General features: G+C 39.2%; 1 protein-coding gene across 1 annotated transcript in view; it reads left to right on the top strand.

The window, feature by feature from the left end:
- LOC136881830 (zinc finger protein 436-like) overlaps positions 1-9,801 on the top strand; it is an 88,353-nt gene extending 78,552 nt beyond the window's left edge. Inside the window, exon 6 of the mRNA XM_068229339.1 lies at positions 9,620-9,801. Coding sequence (XP_068085440.1) covers positions 9,620-9,801 — 182 coding nt within the window. The remainder of the gene's footprint in view (positions 1-9,619) is intronic.
- Positions 9,802-21,435: the final 11,634 nt, after the last annotated feature.

Below are 21,435 nucleotides of genomic sequence, written 5' to 3'. Positions count from 1 at the left end.
GGGAAACTAAAAGTGAGTACCAAGCTGCCACATGCAGTCAACCCATTGAACAAAGCACATATGTACTGTACCATTACGTTACATTTTGACGTCAGTTGGCATGAAAATAGATCGGAAGAAAAATGGCGCAGATCAGCTTCAAGCATTAAGAATGCACGGAATAACTTTTTGTGACAAGTTGACCGCAATTAGGAGGCAGTGCCTGGCGAGATGGAAAGGAAACTCTATGAGAAATGAACCATTATACGTAAAAAAATAATTGAAAAACGGTCTATTATTATCTACTTTGGCAAGAAGATTTTTTTTCGTCATAAACGGACTGTGAATTGCAATTACCTGACCAGAAGATTAGCTGACATAATCAATATAACCATAATAGGAGCCATACAAAGGAAGAATCCAGAAACAAACTACTGGAAAATACGTAAAAACGGCAGGGAAACACGCATAATAGATTTCAAATACTGTACGGAAGAAGAGGTGTTGGAATACGGCATTCGTAAATAAGGCCTACACTGACTTAATAAACGGCCAAATTTTCATCAAATTATACGTATAGCCCATTTATAAGATTTAAAGAACATTATTCAAACAACATAAAAAAACCAAGGAAGAGCCAGTTTATGAAAATAAAATTGAATCTGAGCAGTATCTTTAGAGGAAAAGAAATATAAATACAGTTAGACAAAGTCCTTGGAAAGGCTCTATATACTGAAAATTAAGATGTATTCTGTCAATTTAATAATAATTTCTTTTCGTTGCATGGAAATTGGACACGGAATAGAGCTGGCTTAAAGCGATGGAGGAGGGCTAACCAGATCATCGTAAGCTCAAGCCTGAAGACCTAGAGATCCAGCATGACGTGATCCAGTGCAAGGCTAGACGTTCCGAGATGCCGTGAGCAGGAAGAAGAAAGCAGCGTCAGACCTAGGATGGCATGAGATAAGTGACATTTTGAGAAATTTAACTATAAAGTATTTCATTTAGTGTAGTATAATTGTAGGAATGCTGTAGTGCCAAATATATGACCTGTTTGTGCCATTGTGTGAATTCTAAGGCACATGCCAGAGAAAATAACCACAAATACGTATTATTTATGTGTAGTAATATACTGCCGTGCTCATAAGTTTGATATGAGGTTAATGTGAGCAGTATCGGGAAGAGAATTATGATGTTTTTGAACCTATATGCTTACGAGAACGTCGTATTCAAGCTAGGCGAGGCTGAGATATGAAAGTGAAGTGCAGTATAATAATAATAAACCTAGGCTACCCAATGACCAGATTGAATAACGAGGCCGATATCGTCCACATTTACGATGAGTTGAAATAAACAGTAGCAGCTTGCGGTGTTTTGAGTAGATATTAAGGTAAAAGAAATGTTTTACTGCGACGTGGTAGACATTATGAAGAAGCTGAATAGAGATATTGATTGTATGAGGAGGAATCGCAGTAATTTAAAGCATAAATGTAATATGTTGTTGGAGATTTGAGATGTTGAATAGGTATTGTGTAAGTAAATGATTGAAGGAAATAGGTGCGAATTTATGCTTAGCTACAGTTATGTTGCGATTGAAAATGAGGCAAGCAGTGGAATTAAGGCCTAGATACGTGAATATATTAAGTGTAGCAGTGAGATTAAATGGTCTATTGGTCGAACTTATATGGAATATGGAGATAGATTGATCGTAATTTACATGTATTTGAAGTGCATATAGAAGAGATATAGTCGCCTAGTAATATATTTGTCTCACATAATGAATATACAGCATTGGAGCACGCGTTAACCTGAAAATGGTAAAATTAGTAGGCAGTCGAAGGAACCATTTTAATTGAAAATACACTCAATAATTAATTGCTCGGTACGATTCTGGCAGGTTATGACGGTTGAAGAACATGGAGGTGGCACTCGTAAATGAAGATATTTAATTTTATTTTGGCACACATTTTTAATATATAAGGATGTTGGAATTAATATTTATGGTTAGGATTAATTTTTTTAGATACTTAAAATGGCATTTTGAAGCCATAATTGGAAAGAGTTACTTATCTCATGCCATAAACAAGTCAGTACGCAATTCCCAAACCAATCCCAAAGAATATTTCAAAAAGACCTAAAGGAAAAAAGACCACTCCCTCCTTTAATAAAGAGTAAATCCTAATTGTCCCCATGATGAAATAAAATGATGAAATGTGGTCACGCAGCAAAATAATAATTGCCCAGATGAATTAAAGATACCTGCCCAATTTTAATTATGTTAATTCGTCAATGTTAGTTGTCAAGAAAAATAATATGTGATTTTCGAGTTTACTTTCCTCTATTACCAAAGATGATCATTATTTTTGTTAATTATAATATTGGCATGCTAATAAATTAGTTTTAAGATTATTTTAGCGTTTATTTTCAAACGTAGAGATAGGAAGAGTAGTTATAGGATATATTTAGACTGGTATTTCGGAATCATGATATTCAGAGGCTCATATTGATTCTACGGTAGGATTTTGGTGAAAATGAGTAACATATTGAAGTATACAACCTCTTCAACGGAACTTACGAAGGTAAATAGTATTTTTGAATATACATAGATGTTTTTACCCTGAGATATTGACGTAATATGGACATGCAACCACCGCACTTGATTGGTATATCCATCCCCGATTTCGGATAGTTAATTAGCAACATTTAAGTGGAAATATTGCACGGGCAACATCATATTAAATTAGTACTACAACTTGAGGTGAAGTATGAGGAAGTACAGCGCGATGGTGATACCTATATTTTTATCAGTCCAACCTGGAACTTGGTAAGAATTAGGACTACGAGGCCACCAATAGGTAGCATTAAATTTGTTGCCCATACATGGGGCAAAGTGAAGAGAAAAATACTGTTGTCGCAGGTTGCAGTACATAATGCACCCATCGAATTGAGCCCCATCAGATTATAATGCATCTTTAGTGTATATCACCTGTGAATTTTTTCCATACAGCGAACTTCTGTGCCGTTTATTGATAAAGACCACCAAAGAGCATCCTTAACCCACTCAAGTTTCTTAAAATCACGTTCTTTTAGGGGCAATAATGCAATTGAAGGGTTTGATGCAAGAACCTTGCAGCTCCATTTTTGCTAATTTTTCAGGAGCAAAAAAACCTATAAAATAATTATGAATGGTGGTATAGATACATATTTGTCTCTGTACATTAATTATGACCTCCTTGATACATTCAGCCTGTACTGTAGCAGAAATTTCAATTTTCCTGTCCCTTAAAGCAATAAATTTATTTTCATACTACCTGGTTCTTGCATAGAAAACGCTTAATTCAATGACCTGTGTTTTTACTTACCAAAACTGTATTATTTGCAAAATAAATGATAGTATTTCAATATGCAAACACTTAATAATAAGTCACAGAAATTTTAAGTGTATCTGCTGTTAAAGTATGACAGTTGATGTTATTCACTTTCAGATGAGTCTTGATTGGCTGATTATGATGTTGTAATGCCACTTGTCAGTGAGAGGTACATAGCCAGTGCTATTACATCCCAAAATTTCGCTTCCTTGCTGTGCAGGGTTTCTAGATACAGTTTCTGACTTGCGTGAGGAAACCTTGGAGTACTGCTGTTTTTCAAGAGAGGCAACTCTTGTAGAGAAAAACCTGATGCATTCATTGAACATTTAACAGTTCCACGAATTTCTTCACTACGAACAAACAACCGATATATGAAATGGAGTACTTCTCCTTACCTACACCACTAACATCTTTCCTGAAGGATTCTTCAAAAGTACCTTTATAGTCAAGAAAGCTGTCTCTCCCAATTTGTTTGAAAACACATTTCAAGCTTGACCCTCTTTCGAGGTTGACATAGTCATTAGGAACATACAGACTTCTTCTCTTCCATTTTTCTTTTTCTACTATTCTGAAGCTCCGGTCACATGGAAGAGAGCTGAGACCAAGCTGTGGAAAGCGTTGTATTACTTTAGTTAAGCCTACATGTCCATGATACACTAGCATAGAGCAGAAATGTATGAATATATGATTCTTCTTTTGGGCAGTAGCCAGCACCAGTGAAGATGCACTGAACTAAAATCGATAGAAGAACCATGTAGCACCTGGAGCTGCCTTGTTCTTGCATTAAAATAATGGTGAATGCTATCTCCATGTGGCTCCCTTTCCTTTCTATCGCCAATGGAAGTCCTTGGAGCTGTGTGGTTCTTGCATAGAAATGTGCGCTTATTTGTTTACATTCACATACACGAAAATATCCATTTTGTTGAAAAGGGGAGTTGGCTGGTTCTTGGATCCAACCCTTCAATTATCTCGGCGAACAATAGCTCACCAGTACGAAGCAGATAGCAGAGAAAGTAGGTCAAGTGTGGGAATTTTCCGCTGTTTGCAAGACAAGAAAGCAACGGAGCAACGCAGACAGAAGATAGAAAAATCTTCCTGAAACTCCTAAAAATGTAGTGGGAGCGTCCACACAGACAAGCATCAATATACCTCAGCCAATGAAAATTCGCCATTCTGAGTATTTCAGAGCTATCGCTCTGTAATATTTAGTCATTTTAGAATATCCAACAGTAGTTACAGGTGATTTTGTGGAAATTCTTCTCCGATTTATATAGTGTAAATGATAGAGGAAGGACATTTATTAGATGTGTGGCTGATAATAAAGTGAAAAGGCGTCGTACTACAAGGGAGAATGAGTATTGCCACCATTTCTTAACCACGCCACACATTCCGCTAGACGAAATATTTCAACACAAGCCGTCAGAATTATATAAAAATCAGTGATCAACTTTGCAATCACGACATAACAGTGGAATCGTTATAGGTTTATTTGTTATTAAAGCTATTAGTGAAGTGACAAGAGTTGGTGTGTAAATAAAAAGACGCTCTAACAACCATAAAATCCCAGAGTAAGTCAAGGGACATCACTCCGCACCTGTGTCAGGACCTGCGAACAGACGCCACGCCAGTGAGAACACCTTTATTTGGGAAGTCGTTAGATGAAGACGTGAACTGAAAACGCTGATGTATTGTATTTATGGGACACTTGTAAGATTTTTGTGCAGTATGTAAGCATTGAATAAGGTTATGGATTGTGCTTTTATGACACTGCAGCATTATAACCGATACGAGGCAAATACTAAGCATACGTCGAGGAACAATTATTCATGTTTAATATAATAAGCCTTGTCATTAATATTATTTTGCCTGTTACAACACTTTGATATATTTAACAGTGGATGGCAGTTCATAGAAGGTGGAACTTTCATTTCAGTGGCGATCAGCCAGCAAGTCAGAAAGGAAATACTTTCATTTTCTAGAGACTGGGAGCATATAATTAGTTGATGAATGGTAAACAAACAGTTGTACCACAAGTCAAGTGTAGAAGAAGGCGAGTACAAGAGGGGTGAATTACATTTCATAGTAGGATTAACAGGATGACTTTGCCGAGGAGCAGGTAGCCAGGGAAAACACAGTCGCCAGACAGACAGTATTCCAGCTGACAGAAACTCATCACGCAGTAAATTTCATACGTGTTTAAATATATGAGCTGCTGTAGGAGGAAGATGTGTGTATATATAATTTTAAGTTGAAAGTGATAAATTAGGTCATAAAGTATATGTTAGAATTAAGTCACCAAGATATTGTAAACGTGTGAAAATTGTTGTCCGCGCCAAGGGTGGATACGGCAATATTGTGTTAATGAGTGAAATCACCGCCATAATATTCTAATTCAACAGCTGATTGCGTCAAGTTGAGTACATTAATTATTATTGTAGACCTAAGACTTGGTTTACTATTTGTACAGTCTAGTTACGTGAGTTGTCAGTTTAACATTTTGTCATTGTAGTTTAGTCTAATGTAAAGCGCGGAGGATATCTCTATGTAGGATACTTCATTCACGCACAACTGTATTATTACTGTGTATTTTATTATTATTAATAATAATAATAATATTATTATTATCTGTTTCACTAATTTGGATTTATGTTAAGGCCTGCATTGAATCTAAATTATCGGCCGTTAGGATGTTACTAATTATATGTGTTACCCATGTGTAGTGAATAAATCATAATTTGTAAAAGTAAACATTTGGGATACGGTACTCAAGTAGGACTTTGTATATCCCACATGGTTGTGATAACAGTAAAAGTTCAGTATTTCCGAGATTTTAAGTAATAACAGTTTCGAAAATCCGATGTAAACTAAGGGAAATTTACACAGTGATTTTTATTTTATTTTTATATTTATTATTTGCAAGGAAGTTTGTCATATTTAAATAATAGGGAATGTTGAAAACGGGAGAAATATCTCGAGCAACTCCTATTGGAATGTTCTAAGCAAATGAAATGTTATTAGCTCATGATGTAAAATTATATTATAATGCAATAATTGGTGATATTAAGTGTCAGTCATAACATTTAACTGCTGGTTATTAAGCTATTGTAATGAAATTTAGATTAATGTTGATCAAAATAATAATTACAGCATTGTCAAATGTAAGATGAATTATTAATGTGATAGTTAATTAATACATGTTATTAAACAATTTATAATTGTTTTAAATTTCTGTAAAGGTTGCAAACTCACGTTTAAACAAGTTTTCAACACGTTTGCAACTTGTAAATCTATGTTTATATTTTATTTTATCAGTCAATAGAATGTGGGAATTATGCTCCCTTTTGGGTTCATAAAGTTTGTTTAAAAATCAGTGTGAGTCAAATAAGATTTCTTTTATTCGTTTGTATAGATAGCTCGTAGTTAGACAATCCTTATTAGTACCCTGAAGGCGACGAAGAACTGATCTCCAATGAGATAGGTTCTCAAGTAACGGTCAGTATATTGTTTTACAACAGCCGAGCCAAGAGCCAGGATAATTTACCGCAGCTCTACCGGCTAAAGGGTGGATAGGAGGCTTACAAATGTCCCGCCAATGTTGGGGCTGGTTGTCGCCTACATTATCGGTAAGAATGGTAAAACTGTTGTAGGAAATATAGGTAAGAATAGGTAGGTTACGACCAGGCTGATACTTAGAACATTCCAAAGGAAATAATAATTAAATATGAACACTGTGTACAAACTATGTGACATAGTAGTATTATTCATTTTGAATTAAAATGTGTTTATTTATCCCGTTGTAACGATGAATAGGAAAATGTTGCGATATTTGAAATACCAATTACGTTTCGCCCTAGTCGTAACGTATCTGGTATTTTTATAATTGTGAAATATGGTCAGAAGCGACGAGCAGTGGGAGCAGTTGATGACCAGCATCAATCTCCTAAACGCTAAGGTAGAAACAGTACAGAACGAATTGAAAACAGGGCAAGGCACACTTCAAGTTGTGTTAACCGAAAATCTTGGTAAACAAATAGAAGGCATACTAGCAGCTTCTAAATTGGAGTTAACCGAGAACCTAGCAGAACATTTCGAGGATAAACAAAAAATGCTTATGAAGGAACTCAAGCAATGCGAATAAACTGTAGAGTGCAAATTCATGCGTTATCAGGCTGAATTGCGAAGAGAATTACTAGACTGGCAGGAGAAGCTGTTGCAGCAATGCGAAAACAACAGACGAAACAGGAATTACACAATCTATCAACAGCACATAATCAGCTTATTAAACAGCTAGGGGATGTTACTATATCACTTAGTAATAGTATACAAGAGACAAAAAAAGAAGTCCAGGGACAATGCGAAAAAAATCGCAGCACATTATTCTCGTGCAGGATCGGATAGATGTAATTAAGGATCAGCCCCAAAAGAATCTTAGGTCAGTAACCACCAAGGTTGATGAAGGCCTGAAAAAGTTAGATCAAGGACGTACAGTGATGGAAGCTGCTCGAGTTACGGACCAGGAAAACGTAAACCAGCAATTCACTGAAACGAAAGGTGAAATGAAGGCGTGGCAGAACGAAATAAGTAATAAGATTTACAGAGAGATTAGTTTGAGTGAAGAGGGAATACGTGAGGAGGTAAAAGACGGGGTGAGGAGTGAACTCCATATATTGCATGTACAAGGCGAGAACTTAGCAATCTTAGTAAAATTCATAACGGAGGAAAAGGCTGTAATAAAAGCAGATGCGCGAAAGACAGACCAACACTCCAGCAGCCGGTTATTAATCCTTTCCTGGAAGCGCCCGTACTGAATGACAACAGTACCCAACTATTTCCGAGCGGAAATATACAGGCAGCTGTGACACATTTCAAACTCATTAACATTTTTAAGCTCAATGATGAGCAAACACGGAAGTTTAACGGCTCAAAGTCATTGACACATAAATGTTTCTGAGAGATCTTAAGGCCTATTTCAGGGAAATACAAGTTCCCGAGGACAAGAAGCTAAGATTAACAGAGAGATATCTAGAATCTAGTACTGAGACATGATTTATAGGATTCCGATCATTGTTTAAAACCTGTCAAGACTTCAAGAATGCATTTCTTAACCGTTTTGGGGGAATAGGAGCTCAGCAGAACTTACGTCTGGAATTATATTTAAAAATATACGTCCTGTATGCCAACACGATACAGTCAATATTTCATTGAACAATTAGTGAAGATGAGTGAGTTAGATAATCCTCCATACACCTAGACAAGCTCGGAACGTGGAACAGAGAACATTTGTGGTAGACACAATTGAACTAAATGACCAGTATGTTAGAATGAACCAGAATGCAGGAGCAATCCCTCGTCGCAAGTCTGAGGGCAGAGGAGAGGCAAAGAGTAGAGAAATACAGAACGAGAGGTAACATCGTCGTAATTATGAATATCCTAGGCAGTATCCAAGACGAGAATTGAATCGGGATAGAAACCGATATGAAGGTGGGAACTGCAACCGTCCTTACCAACGGTATGGGCAGCGTGGTAGATGGAATAACAGGCAGCAACAACAACAACGGTATAACTACAGGGAACCAGAATACCGAGACAGAGAGAACGAACGGTATGTACAGGATTTGCATTCGCAATGTGAAGAGAAAGGAAGATGGGGACACGCCATTGATCGACAAGACTAAAACCCAGATATAGTGGGGCAGAAAGCTTGGAATATCAAAAGGCACGAGAGCAAACGGAGCGCCGACACCAATCGTTAAATCCCGAAAAACAGTCCTCAAAGAGAGGCAACGGGCAAAATACCGCCAAATTAAGATCAACGTTTCCATCCGACCGGGGCGAGCCCGTACTAATGGTCAACAACGCCAATGATTGGGTGATAGCGCAGGTGGACTCCTGGGTCGTGCAACCACAAGATCTGCTAGATTTTCCAGTAAAAAGAGAGGCCATCCAAATGCAAAAATTACCCGTTATCAACGTAAGACTACATGGCACTCAGGCGAGATCTTTGACAGATACCGGGGCATCTATAAATATATCAAGGTACTTTAGAATGGCATAAATGATAGATATAAATTACCAGAAATTCCTGTGTCTGCAGTTAAGGTAAGAGGCATCATTCCAGATAAAACTACCGTTTGCAATTCTCAAACATTGTTGGAAATTGAAATAGGAACTTCCACATTTATTCATCCATTTTCATCATGTTTCGAGTGAACTACAATATAATTTTAGGGGCTGATTTTTGAGAGAGACAAATGCTGTAGTTGATTTGGCAGGAGATGTACAAAAATTTCGCAAAACACAAGGGGACGAGCAAATATTTCTAGACCATGACACTAACAGCGGAGCTGATATTAATTATGGTAATCAGGACGAAATTAATGATGAGGAAGAGGAGAATGCTTTGGACAATGAGAGTATTTTCATAGATATTCTTAATGCTGAAGCCGAAGCATAACTAAATGACTTGATATCAGCCAAGGTACCGGAATTTCAGGGGACCAAAGAGCAAAAAAGATAAATTAAGAACCATGTTAAAGAATGTAAAGAAGTTTCCGACTCAAAGGTTGGTAAAATACAAAATGTTAAATATGTTCAAAACGTTACAGATTGGCGGCCGGATAAACGTAAATCATACCCGATTCCGAAAAACATTATCAGGAAGAAAAACGGATTATTCGGGAAATGGAAGAGAACGGAATTTTGTCGAAAAGGGTCACCCCTTACGTAAACAATATGGTGACTTTTGTGAAGCCCGATGTTTCATTTCTTCTTTGTTTAGACGCCCGTCAGCTCAATCAAAAGCTCATTCCAGAGAACGACCAGGTATCCCCAATATAAACATTATCCAGGGACTTAGGAGCATTAAAATGTTCACAGGAGTTGATGTGACCTCTTATTTCCATCATATCCAGTTAGAAGGTAAATCTAAATTAATCATAGGGTTTATTTTTGACCAACACACGTACACTGATGAAAGGTTGACATTCGGACTGAAAAAATAACTTCGCAGCACTGATTAGAGCCCTAGAGAGGAACATTACTGACGCTGTGAAGGAAATAACTACAAGATTTATCGATGAAATCATTATTCCGAGTAAATGTTTTGAGGAGAATTCAGAAAATGTTTCAAAATTTGATAGTTACTGGTTTCAAGGTTAACTTGAAAAAGTCTCTTTTCTGCCAAACAGAAATATTGTTTCCAGGACACGTAATTGATGACCAGGGAATTCGACTAATCCAGTTAAATTAGAGGCCATTAATAATTTTCCGAAGCCAAGGTAAATCAAGCACATTCGGCAATTCTTGGGCATGTGCAATTTTTTCGGACCACTGTCCAAATTACACAGAAGTAATAGCACCACTTCAGGAGTTGTTGCACGAAAATAATAAATGGCGATGGACAGAAGCTACTGAGATGTCATTTCAGCGTACGAAGGCATCATTGTCAAGAAGCATCAAGCTATCTTATCCAGATTTCGACAAGCGGTTTATATTACAAACCGATGCATCTAATACTGGGATCGGTGCAATATTCTTCCAAGAGGAAGAAAAGTCACCGCACTCCAAGAAATTTATATCATTTTATAGCCGCAAGCTGAGAAAACATGAAACCAATTACAGTACTTCCGAGTTGGAAATGTTGGCGATTGTACAAGTATTGCAACACTGGCACACGGTTATTTCTGCTTTTCAAGTAAAAATTCGGACGGATCATAAAGCCTTAACATTTGTGTTGAAGACGGCATTCTATAGTCGGAGAGTCTCACGTTGGTCATTGTACGTGCAGCAACTGAATTTTACCACTGAACATTGTCCAGGAAAAGATAACATTGTGGCAGATATTTTAAGTAGGAATCCCAGTGAAGGTGAGGAACAAGTTAATTACGTAGATTTAGTACCAGAGGATCAAGTGGTCTTGCTTCACTTAAGCAAATTAGCCCGATTTCAACAGGCAGATAATTCATTAAGAAGGCTGGTGGAATTTTTCCAAGGGAGAATTCAGCAGGGAGATCCTAACTACATGGAAATTCAAAAACATGCAGAAGAATACTTATTCGTAAACAATCTTTTAGTTAAATATGTAGACAAAGATCAGACAAAATTAAGAGTAGTTATCCCATTCCAACTTCAAGGTGAAATAATTTGGCATGTTCACCGAATTACAGGGCACGGTGGTATAGATAAAGTTGTAGCCACAATTTCAGGAGAGTTTTACCTGGAAAAATCTCCGAGAGTCAGTAAGAGAGGCTATTATTACCTGTGACACTTGCCAAACAGTTACGTCAAATCCATACCTCATTAAACAAATGCCTATCCCATTATTACCAACAGAACCTAATATCTTGTACGCAATGGATATCTTCGGTCCAATTCCAAAGTCAACCCGGGGAAATCGATTCATTCTGGTAACAATGGATGTGTTTTCGAAATACACAACTTTATATCCCGATGCAGAAAGCTAACATTAAACTTGTACTGAGATGTCTCACCAGGAGCATAATACCTAACATGGGTAAACCACAGAGTTTGCTAACGGACCATGGAACCCAGTTCACTTCGGCTTAGTTTCAGGATCTGGAAATAGAGCACGTTATGAGCTCAGTATGCAACCCTCAGAGCAATCCATCAGAAAGGGTTATGATAGTCATTTCCAAATTTTGCACAAATTATATTCCCTCTCATCATGCTGAATGGGTCAAATTGTTACCAGTTATCATGGATTGTATTAATAATACGTTCGTGAATCTACAGGATGCATACATTCGGTTATACATTCAAACAATTATCCTATAAGACCATGGCACGCGGTCGTTAATAGCCCCGCAGACGCAAGGCCAGCTCCAGATATTCGTGTACGAGAAGTTACTGAACAACTGCAACAAGAGGCGCAGCGTCTATTAAGGAGAGTTCGGGGAAGAAGATTTCAACGCCCACTGAGAGTGGGTGAATTAGTTCTTATCCGACGTTCAGTTACGTCCATACTTACGGAAACGTATTATGCCAAATTTGCACCACTCTATGTGGGACCATATCGATTTACCCAGTCGTTTAACAACAATGCACGGTAGTAATGAGGTGATTTTTAATGCTGCAAGCCTGAAATTATACAGACCACCACCAGCTGGAATTCCACCACATGTAAACCTGGCAGAATATCTAGAGAGTACAGCAGATGTTGATGAGCTGTCTGCAGAAGAAGAAGAAGAAGAAGATGAGCAAATCAGTACATCAACCAGCGAAGAAGAAATGTCCCAGATCTCCACGGATGGAAAAACTTCAGACTTCGAGGAGAGGAAGGAAGATGAAAGAAGGGATGATTGCCTGACATGCCTACCGGATGCAATGGAATTAAAGGAAATCATGAAGATGATCATTGATTACTTACAAGGGGAACGGAAAAATTTGGAGGAAGAAAACCAACAGTTACGGCAAGAGATTAGCAAGCAAAAGAAAGTAAATGCAAAATAAGGCTCAATGATGGTCGCAAGAAAGTGATCTAAGATGAGATCAAGTGTATAAAACTTAGAAATCTTTCTCATATATTTCAGAACACTTCTAATTTAAGTGGGAGAGGTGTTGAACCCACCGAATTGAGCCTTATTTGATTATAATATATCTTTAGTGAATATCAAATGTGAACTGTCTCCATACAGCAAAATTCTGTGCTCTTACAGCCGTGTATTGACAAAGAGCATCCTTAAGCCACTCAAGTTTCTTAAAATCACGTTCTGTTTTGGGGCAATAAAGCAATTATCTCGGCGCACAATAGCTCACCAGTACGCAGCAGATAACAGAGAAAGTACGTCAAGTGTGGGAATTTTCCGCTGTTTGCAAGACAAGAAAGCAACGGAGCAACACAGGCAGAAGATAGAAAAATCTTCCTGAAACCCCTAAAAATGTAGTGGGAGCGTCCACACAGACAAGCATCAAAATACCTCAGCCAATGAAAATTCGCCATTCTGAGTATTTCAGAGCTATCGCTCTGTAATATTTAGTCATTTTAGAATATCCAACAGTAGTTACAGGTGATTTTGTGGAAATTCTTCTCCGATTTATATAGCGTAAATGATAGAGGAAGGACATTTATTAGATGTGTGGCTGATAATAAAGTGAAAAGGCGTCGTACTACAAGGGAGAATGAGTATTGCCACCATTTCTTAACCACGCCACACATTCCGCTAGACGAAATATTTCAACCCAAGCCGTCAGAATTATATAAAAATCAGTGATCAACTTTGCAATCACGACATAACAGTGGAATCGTTATAGGTTTATTTGTTATAAGAGCTATTAGTGAAGTGACAAGAGTTGGTGTGTAAATAAAAAGACGCTCTAACAACCATAAAATCCGAGAGTAAGTCAAGGGATATCACTCCGCACCTGTGTCAGGACCTGCGAACAGACGCCACGCCAGTGAGAACACCTTTATTTGGGAAGTCGTTAGATGAAGACGTGAACTGAGAACGCTTATGTATTGTATTTATGAGACACTTGTAAGATTTTTGTGCAGTATGTAAGCATTGAATAAGGTTATGGATTGTGCTTTTATGACACTGCAGCATTATAACCGATACGAGGCAAATACTAAGCATACGTCGAGGAACAATTATTCATTTTTAATATAATAAGCCTTGTCATTAATATTATTTTGCCTGTTACAACACTTTGATATATTTAACAGATGATGGGAGTTCATAGAATGTGGAACTTTCATTTCAATGGCGATCAGCCAGCAAGTTAAAGGAAATACTTTCATTTTCTAGAGACTGGGAGCATATAATTAATTGAGGAATGGTGGTGAACAAGGCGAGTACAAGAGGGGTGAATTACATTTCATAATAGGATTAACGGGACGACTTTGCCGAGGAGCAGGTAGCCAGGGAAAACACAGTCGCCAGACAGACAGTATTCCAGCTGACACAAACTCATCACGCAGTAAATTTCATACGTGTGGAAATATGTGAGCTGCTTTAGGAGGAAGAAGTATATATATACACTGACTGACAGAGCAAATGCAACACCAAGAAGGAGTGGTCAGAACTTTATGCCAATTGCAGGGTAGACTGACATCACTGAGGTATGCTCATGATGTGAAATGCGCCGCTGTGCTGCGCACGTAGCGAACGATAAATGGGACACGGCGTTGGCGAATGGCCCACTTCGTACCGTGATTTCTCAGCCGACAGTCATTGTAGAACGTGTTGTTGTGTGCCACAGGACACGTGTATAGCTAGGAATGCCAGGCCGCCGTCAACGGTATGGCGAGTACAAGAGGGGTGAATTACATTTCATAATAGGATTAACGGGACGACTTTGCCGAGGAGCAGGTAGCCAGGGAAAACACAGTCGCCAGACAGACAGTATTCCAGCTGACACAAACTCATCACGCAGTAAATTTCATACGTGTGGAAATATGTGAGCTGCTTTAGGAGGAAGAAGTATATATATACACTGACTGACAGAGCAAATGCAACACCAAGAAGGAGTGGTCAGAACTTTATGCCAATTGCAGGGTAGACTGACGTCACTGAGGTATGCTCATGATGTGAAATGCGCCGCTGTGCTGCGCACGTAGCGAACGATAAATGGGACACGGCGTTGGCGAATGGCCCACTTCGTACCGTGATTTCTCAGCCGACAGTCATTGTAGAACGTGTTGTTGTGTGCCACAGGACACGTGTATAGCTAGGAATGCCAGGCCGCCGTCAATGGAGGCATTTCCAGCAGACAGACGACTTTACGAGGGGTATGGTGATCGGGCTGAAAAGGGCAGGTTGGTCGCTTCGTCAAATCGCAGCCGATACCCATAGGGATGTGTCCGCGGTGCAGCGCCTGTGGCGAAGATGGTTGGCGCAGGGACATGTGGCACGTGCGAGGGGTCCAGGCGCAGCCCGAGTGACGTCAGCACGCGAGGATCGGCGCATCCGCCGCCAAGCGGTGGCAGCCCCGCACGCCACGTCAACCGCCATTCTTCAGCATGTGCAAGACACCCTGGCTGTTCCAATATCGACCAGAACAATTTCCCGTCGATTGGTTGAAGGAGGCCTGCACTCCCGGCGTCCGCTCAGAAGACTACCATTGACTCCACAGCATAGACGTGCACACCTGGCATGGTGCCGGGCTAGAGCGACTTGGATGAGGGAATGGCGGAACGTCGTGTTCTCCGATGAGTCACGCTTCTGTCCTGTCAGTGATAGTCACCGCAGACGAGTGTGGCGTCGGCGTGGAGAAAGGTCAGATCCGGCAGTAACTGTGGAGCGCCCTACCGCTAGACAACGCAGCATCATGGTTTGGGGCGCTATTGCGTATGATTCCACGTCACCTCTAGTGCGTATTCAAGGCACGTTAAATGCCCACCGCTACGTGCAGCATGTGCTGCGGCCGGTGGCACTCCCGTACCTTCAGGGGCTGCCCAATGTTCTGTTTCAGCAGGATAATGCCCGCCCACACACTGCTCGCATCTCCCAACAGGCTCTACGAGGTGTACAGATGCTTCCGTGGCCAGCGTACTCTCCGGATCTCTCACCAATCGAACACATATGGGATCTCATTGGACGCCGTTTGCAAACTCTGCCCCAGCCTCGTACGGACGACCAACTGTGGCAAATGGTTGACAGAGAATGGAGAACCATCCCTCAGGACACCATCCGCACTCTTATTGACTCTGTACCTCTGTACCGCTCGCGGTGGTCCTACATCCTACTGAGTCGATGCCGTGCGCATTGTGTAACCTGCATATCGGTTTGAAATAAACATCAATTATTCGTCCGTGCCGTCTTTGTTTTTTCCCCAACTTTCATCCCTTTCGAACCACTCCTCCTTGGTGTTGCATTGTCACTGTCAGTCAGTGTAATTTTAAGTTGAAAGTGTTTAATTAGGTCATAAACTGTGTGTTAGAATTAAGGCATCAAGATGTTGTAAACGTGTGAAAATTGTTGTCCGCGCCAATGGTGGATACGGCAATATTGTCTTAATGAGTGAAATCACCGCCATAATGTTCTAATTCAACGGCTACGGACGCCCGTGGCACGGACGGAACCTGATTGCAACAATGTGAGTACATTAATTATTATTGTAGACCTAAGACTTGGTTTACTATTTATAAAATCTTGTTACGCGAGTTGTCAGTTTAATATTTAGTCATTGTAATTTAATCTAATGTAAAGCGCAGAGGATATCTTTATGTAGGATGCTGTATTCAGGCACAACTGTATCATTACTGTATATTTTATTATTAATACTAGCAAATGTACCCGTGCTTCGCTACGGTATTCTACACTGTATACGTATATCGAAGTAAATTACTGTACATGAAGTGAATGAGAACTTTCAAAGTGCACGTCTCTTGGCGTTATCCGAGAAAAAGCATAGGGAGGTCCGCAGACGTTGTTTCCAATGCAAAGTGCGAGTTGCGGAGTTTTGATAACGACAGGTCCACTTGCCTACTGAGAATTCACTATGCGTAATGTTAGTCACATTTTGATGAATAAATTTGTTTATAATCGCGGCACCCTTGCAAGAGGGAGCCTATACCTAATGATAAAGAGAATCGTGTAAAAGCGTTTTGAAAAAACGCACCCTCCCTTGCCTTCTGCTAGTCAAATCGAGAAGGGAATTATTCATTACAATGGTACACAGGCGTTGGAGGAAGACCCCATTCCTACTGCCAGTTAAAGTCGATGTGGGGACAGCAGACGCACACCTGCTGACAGTCAGTATGGAATTGTAAAGTATTAATTAAAATGTCAAACACACCTTTAGATCGCTACAAATCGGCTTAAATTAATAATTGTAGATCGACATACGGAAGTATAGGCCTATGCATGTTCGCCTTCATTTACAGAATAACGGTTGCTAAACTGTGCATCATATCGAAAAACGGATTGTATGAAAAGACGCCTCTGGCCTCATTTAGCGATCTTAATGGCTGGCCCTATGATATTTCCCCTATCTTATCTATTTAAACGTAAGATTAATTTAGAAAAGTTGAATACTGTGAAATTTGTGTAAGGTTTTCACAGTGAATTACTTTTCAGATACTTATGCGACCGGTTCAGACATAGAATTTAGCTCACATATGGCTACTGGGTGGGCCAATATTCGTGTAGAATTTGATGATCCCATGTTTCCTATAAGTGAATCAAACCATCAATTATACGTGTACAAAGTGCAATATTTAGGTAAATCTAGTAATAGAGCCAAATTTAAGGTTTAAGGGATGTAGATACGACAAAAAGTCATAGGGCGATAGTTGTAGATCACTCCAAATTGAATTGAGATTTTGCCATCCGTTTTGTGATACGACTTACCATTTAGCCACGAAATACCTCAAAAGGAAGGTCTGCACAAATTTCCTATATACTTCGATATTTTCCGGGGTTAAAAATAAAATTTTTAAACATCTCGTAAATTTTCCGTCGCTTACAGGCTAAAAGCTATAATTTTGCCAAATATAAATTTTCTAATTTTTCTAGGAGATTGTGCTGCCATCTTGATAACGGGGAGGGGGTTAATCATTAGGACATTCAGAAAAATTTTAAAGCTCATGAAACCTACAGGTTATCATTCTGGATAAATATCACCGACTGTGTTCTAATGCAGATTTAAAACTCCCAGCGTGTCCCCCTCAGAATTTTGAGAATTTTAGATTTTGCTAGGGATCCTGAAGTCATCAGCTTGTCAGGTACCAAGTGTTAAGCTTCAAAGATGCCTAGAATGGTCTCATCAATTCACGACTGTTTTCATTTCATGCCTTAATTTATATATATATATATATATATATATATATATATATATATATATATATATATATATATATATATATTGAAACGGTAACACCCTACGAGCATTCACGTTTCATTCTTTTATTAAGAGAAGCTCGCTAACACCCGGCCGTAAGCCTTTAAAACTTGCGCCGAACGCACAGGCATAATGGGAACTGCGAGCAAGTTCGCGACGTTCCAGAACACCGGCCAAGGACAAGCGACGTCACGCAGAAGGTTCCTTCGTGTTCCATTGCTGCATGAACGAAATATAAGCGAGTCGCCAGCCTGGGGTAAGGCAGAAGGTAAGCAGAGAGCCTGCAGTAAAGCAGAGAGAGTGTGCCGTATGCGACGGCAGTGTGCTGAAGGCAGAGAGTGGAGTGAGTCGGCAGTAAGCCGTGAGTCAGCGAGTGTGTGCAAGTAAGCACGTCGCGACATAATTCGTCTCTCGGTCCGGCTGTATATTTGAATTCGTTTAAAGACTGTGTTCTCGCCAGCTTGAATTCATTTAAAGACTGTGTTCTCACATAAACTGTGCCAGCTTTGAATTCGTTTAAAGACTGTGTTCTTGCATTAATTGTGTCAGCTTTGAATTCGTTTAAAGACTGTGTTCTCGCCAGCTTGAATTCATTTAAAGACTGTGTTCTCACATAAACGGTGCCAGCTTTGAATTCGTTTAAAAACTGTGTTCTTGCATTAATTGTGTCAGCTTTGAATTCGTTTAAAGACTGTGTTCTCGCCAGCTTGAATTCATTTAAAGACTGTGTTCTCACATAAACTGTGCCAGCTTTGAATTCGTTTAAAGACTGTGTTCTTGCATTAATTATGTCAGCTTTGAATTCGTTTAAAGACTGTGTTCTCGCCAGCTTGAATTCATTTAAAGACTGTGTTCTCACATAAACGGTGCCAGCTTTGAATTCGTTTAAAAACTGTGTTCACGCATTAATTGTGTCAGCTTTATTTCATTTAAAGACTGTGTTCTTGCATTAACTGTGCCAGCATTGATTTCGTTCAAAGACTGTGTGAAAGCAGCGGTAGTATTTCTAGCCAGCCTCAATTTCATTTAAAGACTATGTCTATCCGTTGAACTGTGTTGCATTATGATCTTAAGTGCCAGTGTTAATCTGAAAATCACGACGTACGGGAATTTGGACTATCATTTATTTCAACAAATGTATTATGCTGGTGGAGTACAGTGCAGAGACTGTACTCGATAAATTTAATTTTCTTTATGAAGTGCTTGATCACCGCACCTCGGAAGGTTCTAGATTGTTTCATTTGCGTATTATTCCAAATACGAACTGTGACTCTAACTTTATCCTTGCTGCTGTGGGAACTATTTCGGCGTGCTTCGCCATAGGGAAGTGTCACACCAGTACCCCATGACGTCAAATGTGGAAGCTCCACATTTCCCCGTTCCTGCCTCTGGTTCGAGTCATCAACACTAATACAAACACCAACGACGGATGACAACGCCGACGCCGACCGCAAGACGACGCAGCCGCCGCGGGACAACGTCCTCTTCACGCCCTCAGGGACAAATCTACAATTCAGCTATAAAAGGTGACATAATTATTTGCCTATTCATTGAATAAACTGAAGGATCCACTTAATCATGAATTTTTCCTTCACTACCCTTCTCTTTTACTCTCTTAGTATGGGCCATACACGCCTTGTCGTTCCTCATGCTCTCCGATAAACTGAAGTACGGGCGTTCCTGTTACAGAGAGAAGGTAGTGAATAGTGGCACCCGTGACGTTGGGGCCAGATTAAAGAGAGTAAAGTGATAAAAATTAACTTTGAAATCAGTGATATCTTAACTTACCAATTCAAATAAAAGTGCATAGTACGTACGTTAATTCCAGTTCAGTGAATGTGTTAAAATTTTACGAAGTTCAATTCAATGACTTTGACGAAATTTTAAACTTTTGGCACAGAACTCTGATCAAGTTTATGGCACAAGTGATTATTTTTCTCTTTCTCTTGCTATGTAAAACATTTCAGGCATAATATTCATGCACAGGCTTATATAAATTTTGATATTTATGTTGGTGAAATTTTGAACTTTACCATTGGACAATAATGGTGATTTTTAATTTTATGCACAAGTGTTTGATATTTTGTGTTGGTGAAATTTTGAACTTTACCATTGGACAATAATGGTGATTTTACGTATGAGGTGAATGATTGTATTTTCTGCATTTTGTGAAAATAACGACATTAATATCGAAAATATACTAGCTGCCATCGAGGCTTTAAAAATCAGTCTAAATGACAGGATTACGGAAAGTAACACTAATCTCGGGCGTAGGATTGCTGAATCTAATAACACTTTAGGAGCTCAACTTAAAGAATCTAACAATACTTTAGGAGCTCAACTTAAAGAATCTAACGCGACCCTGGAAGCCACTAAGGCTAGTATAGGTCAACTTAGGGAGGCTAATGAAGCAACTAATCGTAGTATCACTCAACTAAGGGAGGCTAATGAAGCAACTAATCGTAGTATCACTCAACTAAGGGAAGCTAATGATGCCAACATTGTAAAATTGACAGAATCTGTTGATCAAAAATTTGCGGAAGTTAATAATAATTTGGAACGTAGGCTCAATAGTGCAGGTGCCGAAATTGAAAAAAGATTTAAAGAATCTAACAAAAGAATGGATTCTAAGTTTACGGAAATAAATGAAAGATTAACACGTGACTTAGAAACCATTAAGCAAGACATAAAATCACAAGTGGCGGAGGACTTAAAACTTGCTTTCCCGTCTTCTTCTCAGGAAGTCCTTAAAGAAGTAGAAAGCTTAAAGGAAGAATTTCAAGAGTCCCATGCTCAATTATCTCTTGCGCAAACTAAAATCGCGTCTATTCAAGACAAACTTCATGAATCTGTTAAAAATAATTTCATGAAGTTGGGAAACGAAATTACTCTTCTGAAAAGTCAGCAAGAGGAGGCCGATAAACGTGTCAAGACTCAGTTAGATAATGCTCACACGCAGATTACTCGTATCTGTCGCGATGTAGCAGAAGTCAAGACCGACATAGAGAAGGAGGTCAAGGAAATTGAGAATTCCGTACAGGGGAAAATTAAAACCCTAAAACTTGAACTCCAAGGGGGTATAGAAGCTCTCAACAGCAAAGTATCGCAAATCGAACAGGATGTTTCATCATCTAGCCTTCACAACACTAGTGGAGAATCCATGAATGTTTCCACAATTTTTAAAATAACTGAGGAAAAACCAGCCAAATTTTCGGGAAAAGAGGAGTATACTGCTAAGGAGTTTCTCCTCAACCTCGAAGAATTCTTTCAAGAAAATCACGTTAAGACC

Source organism: Anabrus simplex, chromosome 10 (genome assembly GCF_040414725.1).
Source record: "Anabrus simplex isolate iqAnaSimp1 chromosome 10, ASM4041472v1, whole genome shotgun sequence".
NCBI lineage: Eukaryota > Metazoa > Arthropoda > Insecta > Orthoptera > Tettigoniidae > Anabrus > Anabrus simplex.
The sequence above is the reverse complement of the archived record's forward strand: the minus strand, read 5'-3'. Positions and strand labels throughout refer to the sequence as shown.